Source organism: Lepeophtheirus salmonis, chromosome 5 (assembly GCF_016086655.4).
Source record: "Lepeophtheirus salmonis chromosome 5, UVic_Lsal_1.4, whole genome shotgun sequence".
Classification (NCBI taxonomy): domain Eukaryota; kingdom Metazoa; phylum Arthropoda; class Copepoda; order Siphonostomatoida; family Caligidae; genus Lepeophtheirus; species Lepeophtheirus salmonis.
In genome coordinates, this window is record NC_052135.2 from 12,769,122 (window position 1) to 12,787,633 (window position 18,512).

General features: G+C 31.3%; 2 protein-coding genes across 2 annotated transcripts in view; one reads left to right on the forward strand and one right to left on the reverse strand.

Moving 5' to 3' along the window:
* LOC121118510 (lactadherin) overlaps nucleotides 1-13,088 on the forward strand; it is a 142,166-nt gene extending 129,078 nt beyond the window's left edge. Inside the window, exons 2-9 of the mRNA XM_040713092.2 lie at nucleotides 3,255-3,378; nucleotides 3,442-3,803; nucleotides 3,856-3,994; nucleotides 4,057-4,197; nucleotides 9,617-9,783; nucleotides 9,851-10,043; nucleotides 11,426-11,659; nucleotides 11,721-13,088. Coding sequence (XP_040569026.2) covers nucleotides 3,255-3,378; nucleotides 3,442-3,803; nucleotides 3,856-3,994; nucleotides 4,057-4,197; nucleotides 9,617-9,783; nucleotides 9,851-10,043; nucleotides 11,426-11,659; nucleotides 11,721-11,995 — 1,635 coding nt within the window. The 3' untranslated portion in view covers nucleotides 11,996-13,088. The remainder of the gene's footprint in view (nucleotides 1-3,254; nucleotides 3,379-3,441; nucleotides 3,804-3,855; nucleotides 3,995-4,056; nucleotides 4,198-9,616; nucleotides 9,784-9,850; nucleotides 10,044-11,425; nucleotides 11,660-11,720) is intronic.
* On the reverse strand, nucleotides 12,881-18,482 carry Cyfip (Cytoplasmic FMR1-interacting protein Sra-1). Its single transcript, XM_040713090.2, has 9 exons — nucleotides 17,504-18,482; nucleotides 17,019-17,219; nucleotides 16,713-16,958; nucleotides 15,666-16,647; nucleotides 14,500-15,605; nucleotides 14,024-14,324; nucleotides 13,669-13,885; nucleotides 13,449-13,596; nucleotides 12,881-13,376 (listed from the first exon to the last, which is right to left on the reverse strand). The coding sequence occupies exons 1-9, from the start codon at nucleotides 17,888-17,890 to the stop codon at nucleotides 13,185-13,187; spliced, it is 3,780 nt and encodes a 1,259-aa protein (XP_040569024.1). The 5' UTR covers nucleotides 17,891-18,482; the 3' UTR covers nucleotides 12,881-13,184.
* Between the last annotated feature and the right edge of the window lie 30 nt (nucleotides 18,483-18,512).

The following is an 18,512-nucleotide window of genomic DNA, read 5'->3' on the forward strand; positions in this document are numbered from 1 at the left end:
CTTATTAATATTATTTTATTTTCTGTAAAATTATGGCAGTTAATGTCCCTGTATTAAGCTTATTACTAGTGTCCAGAAAGTTTGTATATTGAGCAATGATCAGGGGCGTCCGCAAGGCGTGGGCTGGAGCACCTGAAGCCCCCAAGCCACTCCATATATCACAAGAAATATATTTTTTCTAATTTTCCACAAAAAAATTTATTTTCTGTCAAATGCTATGGATCTTTGAATTTTATTCCTAAAAATTACATTTTTTGTAAACAGCTGTAAATTTTTGTAAAAAAATTTCGGAACAAAAATTTAATTTTTTTAAATAGCTTTGGTATTTAAAATATAATTTTTGAACTTTTTTCCAAAAAATTTAATATTTTATTTTATTTTGATCAACTGTGGATTTTTGAATTTTTTTCCAAAAAATTTAATATTTGAAATTTTGTGTGATTAGTTGTGAGTTTTTTAATTTGTATTCCAAAAAATGTAATTTTTTGTGATTAGCTATGGATTTTTGATTTTTTTTTTTCTAAAATTAAATTCCATTCAAATTTTTTCCAAAATATTTAATAGATTATGAATAACTGTGGTTTTTTGAAATTTTTTATAAGAAAATTCAATATTTGAAATGTTTTGTGAACAGGTGTAAAATCTGATTTCTTTTTATCAAAAATTCAATTTTTTGTGAATAGCTTGGGATTTTAGAAAAAAATTTCAAAAATTTTTAATTTTTGGATTTTTTTCTATCACTCATCCTTCTTATAGCCACTTAAATTTGGGGATTTTTAGCCCTAATTTTCTTCTAACTCCGACGTATAATATATATGTGTTCACAAAAATACAAAGTCCATTGAAAGAAATAGAATCATCAAAACAAAAATAAATATATATATTTAAGAAGTCACCCTGTGGTTATTTCTCGACCCCAATGGTATATCTTGATTTTAAAGTACAGATATATAATATTATTTTCTTTTTCGGATGCTACCCAAAAAATAATTGGAGGGTGTTTTTTCTTTTTTTTATCGTTTAAACTAAATAATATATTTGAACGTGTTAACTACCTATAAATTTAAAAAAATATATTTTCCTCATTATTTTTTTGTAAGATTTGATTTTTTATGGATGCTAAAAAATAATGAATTTATTGCAGGGACAATTCTCTTAGATCACTTTATGCCATTAATCTGTATAAAGGTATATAAAATAAAGTTTGTGTGTGTGTGTCCTTTATGGGTGCCCACGGTGCTAAAACTTTAAACGGGTGCTTTTTTAGAACCTAGTCAAGCTAAGGTGAGGGTCATATTATTCTATATCCAAAATACAAAAATTGTTTTTTGGACCTCAAGGAGACTAGATAGGGTGTTAGATTATAAATCAAAAAGTGACTGGCGTCTCAAAAAACATCCTTAAGAATAAGGACGTTTTCTAAATTTTTTCAAAATAAAAAAAATTAAGGGGGAAAAAATCGGTAAAAATTGCAATTCCGTTTTTTTCAGGTGCAAAAAAAATGGATTTCTAATTAAATGTTGGATTCGTAGAAAGAATAAAGTTTGTCTGGAGATTCATTTTCATATAAACATGACAAATAAACAATTATGTTTAACTGAAATATCTGTAATTTTCTGAATAATTTTTCAATTTTTTTTTATCTTTTTTTTTCATCAAAGGTCAATTATCAATTTTTAAGAATAAATGCCACAAAACGATACACTATGTATATAAAATATTAAATTTTAACATAGAATATCAGTATTTTCAATTTCCGGAACATTTTATTACTCAATTTTTGCACTATTTGCAAAAATGAAACAGTTATTGAGGTTATTTCTTCTACGACATTATTCTCCATATTTTTTGGTTGTTTTTGCAAGTACGAAAATAATCTTGGTGGATTTTTGTTCCTCTTTACAATAGCAATAAATTATATTAACTACTTTTTTGCAAAATTAGTGGAAAATAGGTTTTTGCAATTTCGATTTGGCAATTTTTTTACAAAAATAAAAGATGGACTTATCATCTAGACAAATTTTTTCATACAATTACGTTGGTATACCATTTGAAGTTTATAACACTTAAAATTTTTAATTCATAATAATATATATGTTATAAAGTTTGCCTGTTTCGTAGGGGTCTAAGCATTAAGAAGAAATAATATTGACCATTATCAGTGTGATTTCCCGCTCCCTTCTTGGCGTGAGCAATTCTGGGTAACCCTTTGCTAGTTAATTATAAAAAACATAATATCGTTTCAAATGTGTTTTATCTAACACGGTTCTAGGAAGATCTCCAGAAGGAGTATTGTCATTAGAAAATTGCTGCAGAAAAATTGTCTGCAATTAAAAAATACATATATGTAGTGATTCATCTAACGATCCGTTCACATCTACAGATGGGACATATAAAGATCCATAGATAGTTTTCCCATCTACAGAAAAACAGGTGAACAAAGATATGGGCTGTCGAACTTACAATTTTGGAAGAGTATTGCAAAATTAGAAGTATTATGATGTTTGAAGCTGCAGTGGTTGTAGTTTTTAATCTGCCTCGAGGCACCAAGACTATACTACATATATAACCCGTTGACCTGGAGCATAAGCGATTTCATATGGGTTTATTTGAAGTGGCAATTGTGGTTTTTAACCTGTCTTGAGATCCTACGAGTATCCTATACAAATTATGTCTCCTTGGGGTGCAATTTGGGAAATTAAGAGAGTTATTTTTTTGAGCCATCAACAGATCCTTAAATTGGTCGGGCATATCTGTATATCGGCAAATCGTAGCTAGTTCACTATAAATCTAGAATACTAGCGGATTGTAATATTCAGGAGGGTAATTTTCCTGTGGGTAATCCTCCACGCACGATCAACACAAGTTATAATTCAATTATTATAGAATAAAATTAATAAATTGGTAAATTACTTTTTTAAAACAAACTCACTAATTGATGGGGAATCCTGAGTTTATTTATATGTATTGATTAAGATTAATTCATTCTAGAATAAGCAAAATTACAACTTATTCCTAATATGGATGCCCCATTAAAATATTGTATAAAGTTAGAGATTGGGGTACAAAAATGCTCAAACTCATGCCCTAAAACGGGAATATGTATTAATATCTTCGTCAAGGCTTATTTAATTAATTCATTATAAATGTTTCAAAAATTGATTTTCACAAATAAAATAAAAATCATTTATAAAATATTCAACAAAATATACTGTTATTTAAAAAAATAATCCTATTTATGCTCATATTCTCAGGTAAGGTCGAAAGTGAGACGAAAAAGGAAGCGTGTAATGTTGCAAATGAATGACGTGCTTCAACATCTCTTCGTTTTTGTTATATTTGCAGCCTTGAAAATCCTTCCAGTTGACTCCGAAGAAGGTTGTAAAATAAATAAATATATTTTGTGGGGTAAGTTACACCATTTAACTGTGATCTTTCTAGGTTCATCCTCCCCTTCCTCATTTTCTTTCACCTCAACCGGATGCTCACATCCCTTGGGCCTAACGAGTGGTGCTATTCAAGATTGGCAAATAGCTGCTTCCTCAGTCATTCCTCGTTCAGTAGATTCTCATTGTGCTGTTAAAAATGCAAGACTCCATTCTGGAAGAAATCGTGCGTGGTGTCCAATGTCAGGGTCCAAACACGAATGGCTCCTTGTCGACTTGGGTGTTAAATCTGAGATAAGTGGAATTATAACCCAAGGGCGAGAAAATGTACGAGAATGGGTTACGCAATTTATGGTTTCCTATTCTCTAGATGCATATACCTGGGACTTTGCTCGGGATATGTGTGGCGAAAAGAAGGTAGTTAATGAATATAAAAAGTCCGATTAAAATGATTTGAAATCCATTTCAGGTATTCAAAGGCAATTCAGATTCTCACACCCTTAAAAACTCATATCTTGAGCATCCTGTTGAAGCTAGATTTGTCAGAATACATATTGTAGACTGGCATAGGCATCCTTCCTTGCGACTGGAAATCATTGGTTGTCAAAGTATGAATCATTGAGACCATGTAAATTGTATATATTTTATCTAATTTTTTTTTTTTTTAAAGAATGTAATGAGATTATCAGTACACTACCATTTACTGAAATTACTGCTTCATCCTTTAAGCCATGGAAACGAAGGAAATCATGTATTCCTGAGCTAGGAGACTTAAATACAAAGAAAGGATGGTGTCCTAGAAAACAGAATGGTAAGGATTAATCTGTTTATTAGTGTCGGGTTTCAGTTTGGATATCCTAGACCGGTTTGAGACCGTTCTTTTTTTTTATTTTTTTTAACTCAACTAATTCGGTCCAATAAAAAAGCTCGTTCTGGACCGATCTCATATAAAAATTCGGACTAGATCCATCCAAAGTTCGGTCTAGAATTGTCTAAAGGAAAAATGGGTCTAGACCAATTTTACAGATAAATTGTTTATAACATGACATCATATGTTTTTTCAAGTACAATGACGTAATACAAAGTTTAAACAGAGATAGCTCGGAATATGATTCTGCCGTCTCTAGAACTTATCGTTTACTTTTGTGATTTTTTGCAAAAAATGAATGACAGTTGATCTGGAAAAAAGACCGAAAAATATCGGTCCATAAATTGAGACCGAAAAAAAAATCGCTCCATAAAGTGAGACTTAACCAAAATCGGTCTACAATATGAGACCGACAAAAATCAGTCCAAATCGGTCAAGAAAAAATCACTTAAGACCGAACCGAAAAATGAATTGAGTGCTGGATCGAGTCTCAACACTAGTGTTTTTTTGTACTAAAGATTATTTTATGAACTTATTGTGTAACCTAACTTCGGGAATCTATTTCATAAATATGCTTTGAGTTTACACATGAAAATGCATCGAAGAATATTGAAATGATATATTTCATCACTTCATATGAATACAACTTTACTATTATTATTATTACAAAGTTGTGATCTTAATTTAAAGGTGTCTCGGGATGTTATACTCAATGCATCAAATAATTATCTAGGCTGCCTTATACTTTAACTCATGCTTACTTTATTACAATAGTAAATCTACAATAATTCACGGAATAGATTAAAAGGCAAATCTTTGTATATTGTGAAATATTGTCTTGAGTAATACTTTTTATTTCATTGTAAACTTCTTTTGTGCTATTTATTTTTAGTAAAGAGCACATTTTATTTTTAAAAATGAATTCTTTAAGGCTGTTTATGAAGAATTTTATTTATGTACACGTATAAATTACTTAATAAGTCATGCAAATAATCTACAAGAAATACCTGGGTGAAAATTATAGCTGTTTATTTTAATTGATGTAAAAATATATTATTTAGGTAGATATGTAGAGTACACTGTACAGGTTTTATTCAGCAAAAGACTTCGTGTATTGAATTGTGTTGTATCTATCAGTTAATTTTAAATTATTAATTTTTCTAACAATTCAGTAATGGTTTATTGTAAGTTGACCTTCCTGACTATCTAAAATACTATGCAATCAAACTCTTTCTTAGATATTGCTGCTCCACTCCCAAACATACTCAAATTGTCAGTGTGGCCACGTTAAGTTTCGTTTTCTTTTCTAAATATTATCAGCAGGGCATACTTTATTAATCACTCTGATTCTCATCCTAAGACATATTTTACCTCAGAACATGTTTGAAAAATTCGAGTGCGATATTTTATTTATTATACAACGCTTATAGTCTGGGAGCCTGCCATGGATGATGTCCCCCCATAAGGTCCAGAAGGTTTGACTCCCTGAAATTACTTATATTATCTAGAACATTGATTTTTTTTTTTTCTTGTCAGTCCTACCCTCCCCTTACTGGATCTGGCCTCCAGACCCCCTCCCCCCCTAAAAATTTCCTCTGGAAGAGTTTTTTGAACCATAAGGTAGATGGAAAAAACTTGCAACAATGTATTGTACTATGTAGGAAATTACAAAAAACCAAGACTGACAAAAAAAATGAGTTCAAGTTACAACAAAAAATCGAAAAATTTACATTTTTTCATCCCATAAAGACATATGGAAAAAACTTGCATCAATGTATAATACTATGTTAGGACATCATAAAAAAGCAGGGTTGACAAAAGAACTCCGTCAGAAAAATGAGGCCAGACCTTTTTTTTTTCCAAAAATCAATTTTAGAATTTTTTTTCCAAAAAATTTCAAAAAACAAATTATTTGAATAAAAGTTTCAAATTATTAAATTTTTTTGAAAAAAAAATCAAAGATTCCAAAAACTTCAAAATCCTCACCCCTTCAGAAAAAAATTAATTTTTGGAAAAAAAATTTCAAATAGTAAGAAACAGAAAGTTAAATTTTTTGGAAATAAAAATTAAAATATTAAATTTTTTAGTAAAAACAAAAATTTCTTTCTTTTTTTTTTTTGGGAGGGGGAGGGTTTGGAGCTCCTCTAGCCCACACCTTGCGGATGCCCCTGCTATTAATATGTACCAAATATAAATAGTCCAAGATATGGGAAGAGTGATGTAATTTACAAACTAGTAATTATCATACAATTTTTTGGCCTTTTTCGTTCTCTTATTGAAGAAAAAGTTTAGAGAGTTAAAGATCGCTAATTGCTAACTAGTAAGTTACATTAACATAACTTTCCTCTTAACTAATTTTCATTTCCTTTTGAATAAAAATCATCTTGAAAAATGAACATATATTTTCTAGATGATTACATGTTGAAAAAGTACAATTAAATAATACTTGCAATTTATTAAATAAGCACTTCACTTACAAATATTTGAGTGAATAGTTAATCTAGTTCACAGAAGGATTTTTTTTGAAGAAAAAAAAATATAAACTCAAAAAAGAATCATCTATTATTCTCTTAATAAAACACCCGTAGGATTCTCAGATAAAGTTATATCATATGATATATGTGGTTCTTCATATTTGACAAAAGAAACGAAGAAAATAAAAAAATCTTTGATAAAATCTTGCTTGCTTCAAGAGAGAGAGGGGGATTACATAAAACTTTTAACTTTTAAATTCAAATAAAAGGGTGTTTTTTGGGAATGAGGGTAAAAACATCTTAATTAAAAGCTTGTTCTCTGGCATGAGAATTTTCAGTTTTTAAACTGAATTCACCCTTTTTATCCAATAGATAAACCACATCAACTGGTAGCAACGATGTACATTATTCCATCGATACTCCTGGGAAGATAATTTTGCTTGGGTCGATCTACTTTCAGTAAGCCACCATCTTGCAAATAAATGAGTGCGACTTATCTTTTGGAGTTGTTGAAAACAACTGGAATCGTACTTCATTTCAGATGTCATTTTCTTCTTGGTGTAGATCTCCCACACAAAATTCTCAACAATAGTGGATGTTTTGATTTCAGATGCAAGTCCAAGCTGGCTAAAGCTGATCGTCTTTCTTTGTTTTTATTGAGGAACTTTATTAGTCTTATTTTCCCCTGTCCATTGAATGACAATGCATAGACTATACATTGTCACTGTCCGCCTATCATGTGACTATACAGTATAGTCACATGATAGGCAGGTAATGATTTGCAGAATGTATCTGAATTAGGCTTATATATCGCTGAATGCTGTTGGTCTGTAATCCGGCTTCTATCCATATCTGTAATGAAGGGTCGTAAAAGGAACAGCAGCCTTGGACAATTACACGTAAATCGGTGTCGGATGTGCAGATAACAACGTTAAAACATACGACTATCAGCGTCTTTATGATTGCTCCAAAACCCAGCTTATATTATTTGTTATTTTAATTTAAATATGTATATATAAAGTTTATAATATAATGTGTTATTGAAAACATTGTAAAAATATGATTGTTATAATGTCCTGATAAAGCAATATCAACATATTGTTCTAATTTAGGGGGGAGGGAGGGGGGAGCGGTACTTTTTGGGGAGTTTGACTTAATTTTCCTGGATATAATTTGGTTATCAGTCTTAGTTTTTTATAATGCCCTGAGATAGTTCTATACATTGGTGCAAGTTTTGTACATGTACTTTATGTGGTGAAATAAACCTTAAATTCAACGATTTTTGGGGCGACTTTGGGGGGAGGGGGGGTCTGACCTCACTTTTCCGACGGAAATCTTTTATCAGCCTTGGCTTATTATGATGTCCTGACATAGTACTATACAATGCTATACCCGTTCAACTAAACTCCACAAGGAGAAGTCACAGGGATTGCAGAATGGGCTGTTGGGAGGTCATATGTTGGGGCTGGTGTAGTCCTAAAAGTTCTTGGACTTGTGGACTAAAAAAAAATAACAAATGGCCCTGATAGTCTTCACTGTGTTCCTCACCATATGACACCCTTCATGATGTCACAGTGCTTAAAACCGGAGCGAATCATCATAACCGTGTTTATTCTTTTGTTTTCAGTACAGCTTCTTCTCAACTACTGACCAATATTTTGGAAAACGGTAGTTATGTGTAATAATATCAAGTGCCAAAAATATCGCGTCGAACTTGTATATATACTATGTATAAATTAAACCATGACGGAAAAATTGCCCATCATTTACTAAAAAATCAAATTGGATAATACTTCAATAAATAAACATTGATTAATTTGTTTAAAAAGGATTGAACATTGCATTTTCATAATACCGTCAATAAAATGTGTAACATCTTTACATAAATCCTAATCTTTGGCATCTTATTACAACAATAAAAACATAAGAGTTTATGTAAAGATTAAAACTTATCCATCATGCTCGAGGTGATATTTTTAAACAAAACAAGAAATACGAAGAAATCATTAACATAATGCTCAAAATCATTATAAAATGGGAGGATTATCTTGATAAAATTTTGTATTTAAAATATTTATCTTACAATTTCCACTTGTCTTAGATTCTTTGAAATGTATATATTGCTAAAAGAAATATTCTATGTACCTTTGTAAAAAATTAGAAAAATATTTTTCTATTTTAGCATTGAAAATGTAAAAATATGAGATTATATTCAAATTGCAATCAAAACCCCATCATATTAAAGGATATTTTTTCAAATTTATTTGAATTTTTGCATTTACAAATTTACGCCAACAGCAAATACAATGTTGGATCTTTTTAAAAATAATTAAACAATTTTTATGTATTGAAATATTATGCAATTTTCTATTGTAAATTAGAAATAACGGTAAATTTTATTTTATTTTCTTAATTTCCCCTTATAATCCCTATAATAAGCTCTAAATAAATTCAAACAATAGCAAACATATTTTGGTATGCTGTGTTATATTTCAACGTGTAAGAGTCAAACCAGCTCTGAGTAATCGATCCAAACTCAAAAAGTTTTGCAACTGTTCCTGATCTCACCATTTTAATTCTCTTGAATATAAATTATTAGTAAGAAATTTCAGATCTGACTTGTCGTTGATCCATAAATACATATTATTCTTTTTAGAAATTATACATACCTCAATCTTTTTTCTAAGTAAAAATAGTTTTTTTACTCAAGGGCAGATAATTGAGTCAAAAAATTTAATTGATAAGATTTTCTGGATAATACAAAAACTTATACATATTTTTCAATCAACTTAATCTTTTACGCTTAATTGAACAAGTCATTCGGTTTTAAGGATATATTAAAAGGGAATGTTTCATTGATATATGTATATAACTTTATTTATTTTCAGAAAAGCAATGGCTACAATTCGACCTGGGACCTCCCAAACTTATCACAGGTCTTGTAACAAAAGGCCTTGGGGATCGTAAAAGATACGTTATTTCCTATAGATTTTCTTATTCGAATGATTCTTTTGTGTGGTACTTTTATCAAGATGTCAAAAGTGACAAACCCAAGGTATTTATAGCTCAAATAATTATTCATTGAGTAGAGTTTATAAGTAAATATATACTTGTATGAATAGACCTTTGGAGGAAATATGGACAAGAATACGGAGAGACGTCATTATTTGAATACACCAGTTGTAGCAAGATATGTGCGATTTCATCCAGTGGAATGGCATAAAAAGATTGGAATGAGAGCAGGTGTTATTGGTTGCCCTCATACGGGAGAATGCGGACCAGGATTCATGCAAGTCAACTCAGGATCACCTTGTAGTATGTTTTTTTTTTTTTTTAATATCCTACTTTTTATAAACAATTTATGTAGATAAAAATCTTTTTATAAGTACGGTTATGATAAGTTTAAATAATGTTGTTGATTATTCAATTAAATGAGCATCTTTCTATACCTATACCCATGTAGCATAGCATTTATATTAATACTTATTTTGATATAATTTGAATATTTGCTTTGTTTTAAGTGTTACCCTTTAAACATAGTATTATATAAACTGTCTTTGACTATCCTCCTTTTTTCAGAGTATCAGATGACATTAGTATACTTTTTTAACATTAACCCCCAAAAGAACTTGTGGTTAAAATTAATTTACCACAAACTGCGCAGGGTTGTCTGCAGGATTATGTATATTTATCCACAAGGGGGGCCTTGTAATGGCATGTTTTCTTTATTTCATTTAGCAATAGGAAGTAGAACTTCCATTTCCCCCAAAAAATTATAATTTACCTCTGTTCCCCGACCACTAGTCTAGATTAACGACTGAAAATATAAGATTTACATATACTGAAATCAAATTATTATAATGTATTAAGATATTACTGATTGTAAAATGATTGATCGTAATATAAAAGAAACTTGTTTACATTTGATAATGTCTGAGTTAAAATATTTCCTTTTTTTTAAACAAAATTAATCCCTGATTCTAGAGGAGAAAAATGAATGAATAAACACTTTATTTGCACCTACAACATAATTAATTAATTTTTTGATCAATAAAATATTAAAGATTAATTATGATAATTGTTATGATTCTGTTTTCTCTTCTACTTGATATCATTAATCAATCTCTAAGATTTATGTCTTTTTTAAATTTAGAATAAATTCCTAGGTACCAAAAATTTAGAGCAGATAATTTAGAATTTCTTGCATTAAACTTTAAAGACATATAAAGTGTGCATGCATAACCATGGGGTTTTAATTTCAACAGCAATAATAATATGAAACGATCTTTCAGACAATTTATTACGCCTTGATAATAATTTATATCTAAGTGCTTCATGATAAAGATCTGAAGCAATTATAACACTCCTTCAAAACGAGTCATTCTCTAACTCTCTTGTCTGTCCATTCTTAATTGATTCTAATAAAACAGAAAGAAATAACACTTTATTTTAAGATTAGACTGAATTATTTGCTTTGAAGTATTAATTTTTTACACCTTGGATATTTTTTTTTTACCATATGTAATAAATTTAGATTTTATTTGATTGCTTTAAAAATTATTTGACTGACCATTCACTCAATATTTAATATATTGAAGGTCATATTTGAAAATGATTATTAGGTAAATAAAAAGAAATGGTAAATATTTAATGATAATCCTACAAAAAATAATTTAACCTTTAATTTATTTTCATAGTTCCTAACAAGGCCTATCAAAGGAAAACTTGGAGCAACATTGAGAAATACTCAAATGACAATTACAAATATGGTCATTCCTCATTGGCTGTTGATGGTAATTTAAATACGAATTTGCATAACTGTGCTATATTGGATTCGTACCATGTGGAACATCCTGTGTGGATGGTAGATCTCGGAAAGACTCATATAGTGAATGGAGTTGTGATGTTAACATGGCAAGGCCTGGGGCAAGGTAAATTATAAATTGTTTTCTTCGATTAACTTTGCTAATATGGATAAAAATTTATTTACAGATGAAATCACAGCCTATGCGGACTATGTTTTCAAGCTGGATAGTTTAAGTGTCTATATTTCACACAAGAAGGATTTAGATTACTATGAGCTAGGACCAGCCTCCTCCAAATGTGGAACTATTTCACGAGAAAAGAATGCAATATTTAGTCCAAAGCTTCACTTTGACTGTTCTGAGCCCGCTAAGGGAAGATATCTCTACGTTAAAGCATCAGGGAAGCCTGATCGCTGGAGAAAACTATTCACAGTCATTTTATGTGAAATCATGGTGTACTGATTGTGAGTTGATCCTGCATTTCTTTCATTTAAATGAAATTCAGACTTTTTTTTGCTTATCCTATCGTTGTCTTTGTATCATGAAGGCGGAATTCAAAAGTATTATTAAGGGGTGTCCTCGAATCATGATGGGCTTTTCGTTTTGTAAACATGATCTTCTAGATATGTATGTGTGTAGAATATTAATCATTGTCATTGTATTATTATGTATGTATTTATATTGAGACTAAATTTTGGAAGAAAAACAAAATATATAAGAAACAATTTTAAAGTAAGAAAAATCAATATTATCTATCAATATATTATGTACTGTATATATGTACATAACCATTAGTAGTCAGTATAAAATGTTTATATAAATATGTAGATTCATTCCTTCCCTTTCTTTATTAAACACCTACTCCTTATTATTAACTCTTGTAAATACATTTTAAAAAAAACCTCTTTCAGTTCGTTGCATTTTCGAATGTAGCATTTTTGTTCCTAATAACATTAATTGTATTTATTATTTTATATTTAGAGAGAAATACATCAAAGTTTAACTCATTTTTTGCCAAACTCAATTTATGCAACAAATTGTCATTCAATGCAGTTCGTTTCTGTACTTACTTTTTAATGAAATAATATATAATATGTATTTATCTACAAGAGTCTCATCCGTTTTTTTAATTTAATTATATTATATTATTGAACAACCGAATCCTACTTGTACTTCTTTAAATATATAAGCAGAGCTACAATTCCCTTATAAATATACCTATATTGTGCAACACATGACAGATTTCAATTAGCAATGCAACGTAACTCGACCAAAAAAATGTATACAATGAATGAAAACATTCAATGCAATAACATTGAGTTGACTTCCATAGTTAATAACATGAACTTTGTGCCGTTTTTACATTTTATATATTTTCATGTACGAAAAAAATAACTATTAAATATAAAGATATATAAAATAAAGACATAGTAAATGCTATTGTTAAATATAATGAGCTTGATCAAAGCTGTAGCTAGGCGGTAATGTGTTTTGTATTATTATTAACAATGTAAAGAAGTCAGTTATTAAAGGAACTACTAAATATATAAATAAATATTGAGTATAATTATTTTTGGGATTTCGAAGTAACAAAATAAGTATTAAAAAAAATCTTTGGTTCCCGAAGAGAAGAGTGATTTAAATGCAAAAATTAGGATCTATACGTCCCATAGTCACTTGCATTGGCTAATGATTGATGAATTGGAGGTTGGAAACAACGAACATGCTCAGCAGGCAGATTATCCGCATCAGAAGACGTTCGCAAATACTTGTTAAGAGTTGCGAATATCTGAGAGTTTAAAACTTGAAATCGTCGTATCCTATCCACCATTCGCTTAACTTGCTATATAATCAACAATAAAATGGAAAGGATTACTTCAATGTTTAGATTTTGAAAATAAAATAATGTTCTTACGATTCCTTTGACACTATCATCCTTCCCATCTACACGATGTACACTAAATATGTGATAACAAAAATCCAAACATTCAAATCTCCTTTGCTGTCCTAGTAAAACTATTAACACACAGCCAGCCCAATTTAGTCCCTCTCCAAACATTTGCCTATTCATAAGATCAAAACATTTTAGTCCATACAGCTCATTATATAACAATCCGGAGGACAAAACAACTTACTCTACATTAAACTCGTTCAGTCCTAAAGGTATACAATAAACGAATTGTAATGCTGACCAAAGACGATGAAATTCAGTGCATTCGTCAATGTTAATCACTCCATTTCCAGGTGCTTTTCCATGCCATATGGGATCATCTAAATAGCCTTTAACACGATTTAGAATAACTTCAAAAATGGATAGACCACAACAAAGTCTCTCCCTAGTGAGAAGGTCACCTAGTGAATAAAATATGAAATAATCGTAAATGAAATGACAAATGATAGTTAATAAATAAAACATCAATCCACCACCAACACCTTTTCAACATCATTATTAATTAAAGTATGATGTAAGGCATTGAGAGTTTAAATTACCTTCACGAGCAATTTGGGCCTGCTTGGCATTTCCAAACTTGTCAATATTTGTAACAATTTGAAGAGCAGCATATTTTACTTCCAGTCTTTTTTGTTTCACTTCTGGTTTTTCACCTTCTTTACAATGTGGTCTTGGAAGAATATTTTGAAAAGGCGCGGCATGAAGAAGATCCATCACCTCTTCTTGTGAAAGAGCTTGTTCCATCAGCATGCAAAAGAGAATAGCATTTCCAAACTCACGAAAATTGTGGAAGAGCTCAGTTCTAGCATCAGGATATTGGACAATGTCTTGTAAGTTTGCCTATATTATACGTTAATAAATAGAGACGTGATGATTAATTGCATACCTGTTGTATACCTGTTGTATACCTACGTTTATTTATGAAATATTACTTAACTACTTAAAATAGGTGAAGTATTATACTTCAATGAACATTAATTTAAAAATATTAAGAATTATGAAGAATTAATCTTACATGATAATACCCTAATACACCAGGAGATCCATAGTCATATCTTGGTAACTTGCATTGATATGGCATGGCTTTCATGAGTGTTTTAGTAAACAGAAGAATGTTTCCTTGTACAAGACTCTTTACTATCTTAAGAAGTTCTTCCATAACCACAGCTATCCCCTGATATCCCAAGAGGCTGGCTATACTTCGAAAGTGTGGAATACCAACAAATCCCGTAAACTGAGAATAAATAGTATTATTTGCTATATTGAGTGCTTTGCTCCCCCATAGATAATGGTGAGCCATGGTTGCAGCCTTTTCTCTTTGCACATGTTGAGTAAAAGATATTTCCCTACACTTCACGAAACGGTTTGTGGCACCATTGTAACAATAAGTTGGGAGAAAGTCATAATTGAGCTCCCAGAATACATGCAACGTTATACGCCCATATGGGGCTAAAACATTTCTATTGGCCTCACTTAAAAGGGAATTAAAATCGTCAAGAGATAAATGTTCACTGAGTAACTTGACAGTCAATTTATTGGCCTTTATTAAATTTTCAAGTTCGACCACACCCGTGATATCACCTGCTTCGAATCGAGAAATTGCAAGATCCAATGATTTAAGAATGCTATTATTGATTCTTTGACATATGAGACGATTTAGGTCAATGGAGCGTCCAAGAAGTTGAACATGACGCTGTCTTAATAGAGTAACATATCTATTAGGAGGAGGGTTATAAATGGAAGTTCCAACATTTTGGCACTCTTGACGAAACCTTTTATCTAGGAGAATACTCCCCGCTAAATGCTTGAAATGCGCGTAAATTTGTTCGCTGAGCTTATATACAAACTGATCAAAGCATAAATTAACCTCTGCTTCAACCTCATCGTATAAATATTGTTTCTTAAATACGGTGAGAGCATAATGTGCACTATCATTGTATAAATCCAGGGGATATAATACACATTCCATATAAGAAGAGTCTTTAGTTGATAAAATATGGTCAGTGAGTATCCAAGGCATCGACATTTCAATAGGAAATTGAATACGTTTTCCCATAGTCATTTCCAAGTAAAATTCTCTATACCAAAGCTGTGATAAATCGCAGCAATCCCTTAAACTTCCTGCAAATGATAATATAAATCATGAAAATACAAAATTTAACAAATTGTTCACAAACTTACGGCTAAAATTAAGTAAATAGTTCCAATTAAAAGATGTTTTATGAAACTTATCAATTTTATTGATCATGTTATCATCCAGATCCTTCCGTATCGTACGCTTTCCTCCAGATTTTTCAGCTATAAGAGACTCTAACATGGTGCGGACCATATAAAGCTGAGTGGATGAGGGTCCAACATTTCTTCTAGGAACCTTTAGATCATAACCTCCATCGTCCTTCTTTCCTTTAAGAGCTGGATCATCATGCGGTTCAATACCTCGTATCCAATCGGCGCACGTTTCTCTGACTGAAGTGATTATACTTCTTACTAAATCTTTTTTGTTCTTTATTGCTTTTCTTAAAGGATCTCTCAAATGAATTTGGACAAAATCCTGAAGCTCCTGGTACACATTTCTTCGGATAGCATCCGTAAAAACAGTTTCCATTCTAGCCATGAGTACTTGAAGCCCTTTGATCATTGCTATCACCTCAATTAAGGCAAACTTTTCTTGAGAAGAATAGTTGTATCGAGTTGCTCTTTCATACTCTTCTGCTTCTTTAGGACAGTCTGAATTTTGATGATGATCGGTGGGATGTAGTAACTTCCAAGAATATAGTTCTGTAACAACACTAGTCCATTCAGACAATAGCTGAAGGCCTCTCAATGCTAAATCCGTCAAAGCTTTATTCTCAGGATCACTCCTAGGCGTTTCCTTGTAAGTAGTGGTGACTTCATTCGAATAACGAGCTAATTCAGATGAAAATTTTAAATGATCATCGCGCATTTTCCCCAAGCCAATGCTTAAATCTGATTGAGGTGAAGTTAAATGGTTTTGGGAAGATAAAGGCCATCTACTGGGGTCGTAATGTTTGGTTTTTTTGATGTAATTAAATGGAGCTATTTGCATATCCCCAAAAAGTGGAACGACTTCAAGATCATGGAATATTTTATCGAGTTTATCCAAGCGTATGCGTTGCTTTTGATTCAATTTAATAATGTTAACCTAAATCAAATCAGAAATTGATAAACAACACGTTTGGATATTTAAAAAAAAAATCATATGTTTACCTGATCTGAATCAATGATAAAAAGTGAAAAGCTCATCACTTTAACCAACATATGTTTTTCAGCAGGAGTTAGGTAGGACTTGTTTTCAAACATATTTTGGCAAATATTGATAATGTCACAAAATAAATCTTCAAAATTCCGAATATTTTCTAATCCATCCTTAAGAGTATCCCTAATTTTTCCTTGCGTGGCTAAAAACATGGATAAGTTTTGTGACTCCTGCAGCTTCTGACTATCAGCCATAACCTAGATCAATTAATTCATTTTTTTTTAATCAACAAATAAGTAAATACATTTCAAATCTACCTTCAGGAATTGAGCAGCACGTCTATATGTAGCATAATCATTTTTAACTGAGGATTTCATATTTTTTAGTTCATCCAGAACAGCAAACATATTGATGAATTTCCCAAGAGTAAGAAGGTAGGCCTCTGATACAAAGTCTTTGCGTTTTTCCTCATGGGAAAGTCTTTTAACCTCACTACAAAATCGTTCAATCGCTTCTTTCTGAAATGCAAGGATAATATCATTATACTTGTTTGTTCTCTAAAGAGTGAAGGAAAAACTATGACCGGAAATTCATAAGGATTATAAGAGATGAAATTGAATTTAGGGACACTCCCCCTATAGCAGGAGTCTAATTATCAGGTTATGATTTAATGCATGCTCAAGAGTAAAAGAAAAGGGGGAAACTTGGATAAAAAGGGCTAATAGTTTCAAAATACTAATGGGATGGCTAATGAGTAACGGCCAGAATTGGAGTAAATGTGATTTAATCGACTCTGACGCACTTGAAAATACATAAGATTAAGAAGTTTATTGACTTCTGGAGCGAGGACTTCGACAGTCTTTTCGTATATTTCGACTCGATTGGGTTGCTCATTGGACTTGGGTTGTGGAATGGCTCTGGAGCAACATCTCCAGGTGTAGAGCATAACAGCATGTTCTTGCCCCTTTTCTAGAAGCTTATTCAACTCTGAATGCACCGTGGCCTCTTCGATATACTTGGCAACTCCCGTGACATAGGCATTGCGATCCTCGAAATTCGTATCAAAGTTAGCTTCGTAGAGAATAGCGGCAGGTTGTCCCTCGATCCAAGGAACTTCATCCGGAAGAGGGAGCTCATCCAGAACGTCAACATTGGACAATGCGTCCGCTAGAGTGACCTTCTCGGACATTTTCTCACAGGAACAGGACTAGAAGATCGAGTCAAGCGTAATCTAGCTAGACACCCTTCATTTAAACAAGGCCCACTCACGTCATTTCATTGAGCAAAGAGAAGAGAGAAGAAGAAAAGAAGAAGGAGCTGGGAGGACTGAGAACTGAGGAGCGCCGGCCACTACAGCGAGAGCAAGACTAGAGCACCTTGAAAATCTTCTTCAGAGACGTACGGATAGACGCACATGCACTTATTCACTTACACAACTAAATAAATCTTAATCTATAATTAACTTTTTATTCATTATTATATAATCAGCTTAAGAATTAGATAAAGAAGGAAGCAATAAATATCTCATGAGGGAGTCACTGAGGACTAGTAATAGCTAGGGCAGATTTAGGCATTACTTTTTTAATTTTCCTTCTTCAAATATTTTTATGGTTTATAAACATATTTCACATCCTGATTCATTCGAGTCTTTCAACTGTATGTAGAGAAATTAAAAATTATGAATCTTCTATATATATACATATATATCTCTATTTATGGAATTTCATCATTGAAACATTAAAAGAGAGGTGAATGAAACAATGGCTCTGCTGTTTTACACTGATGTGATAAATGCATTCTTCAATATGTAG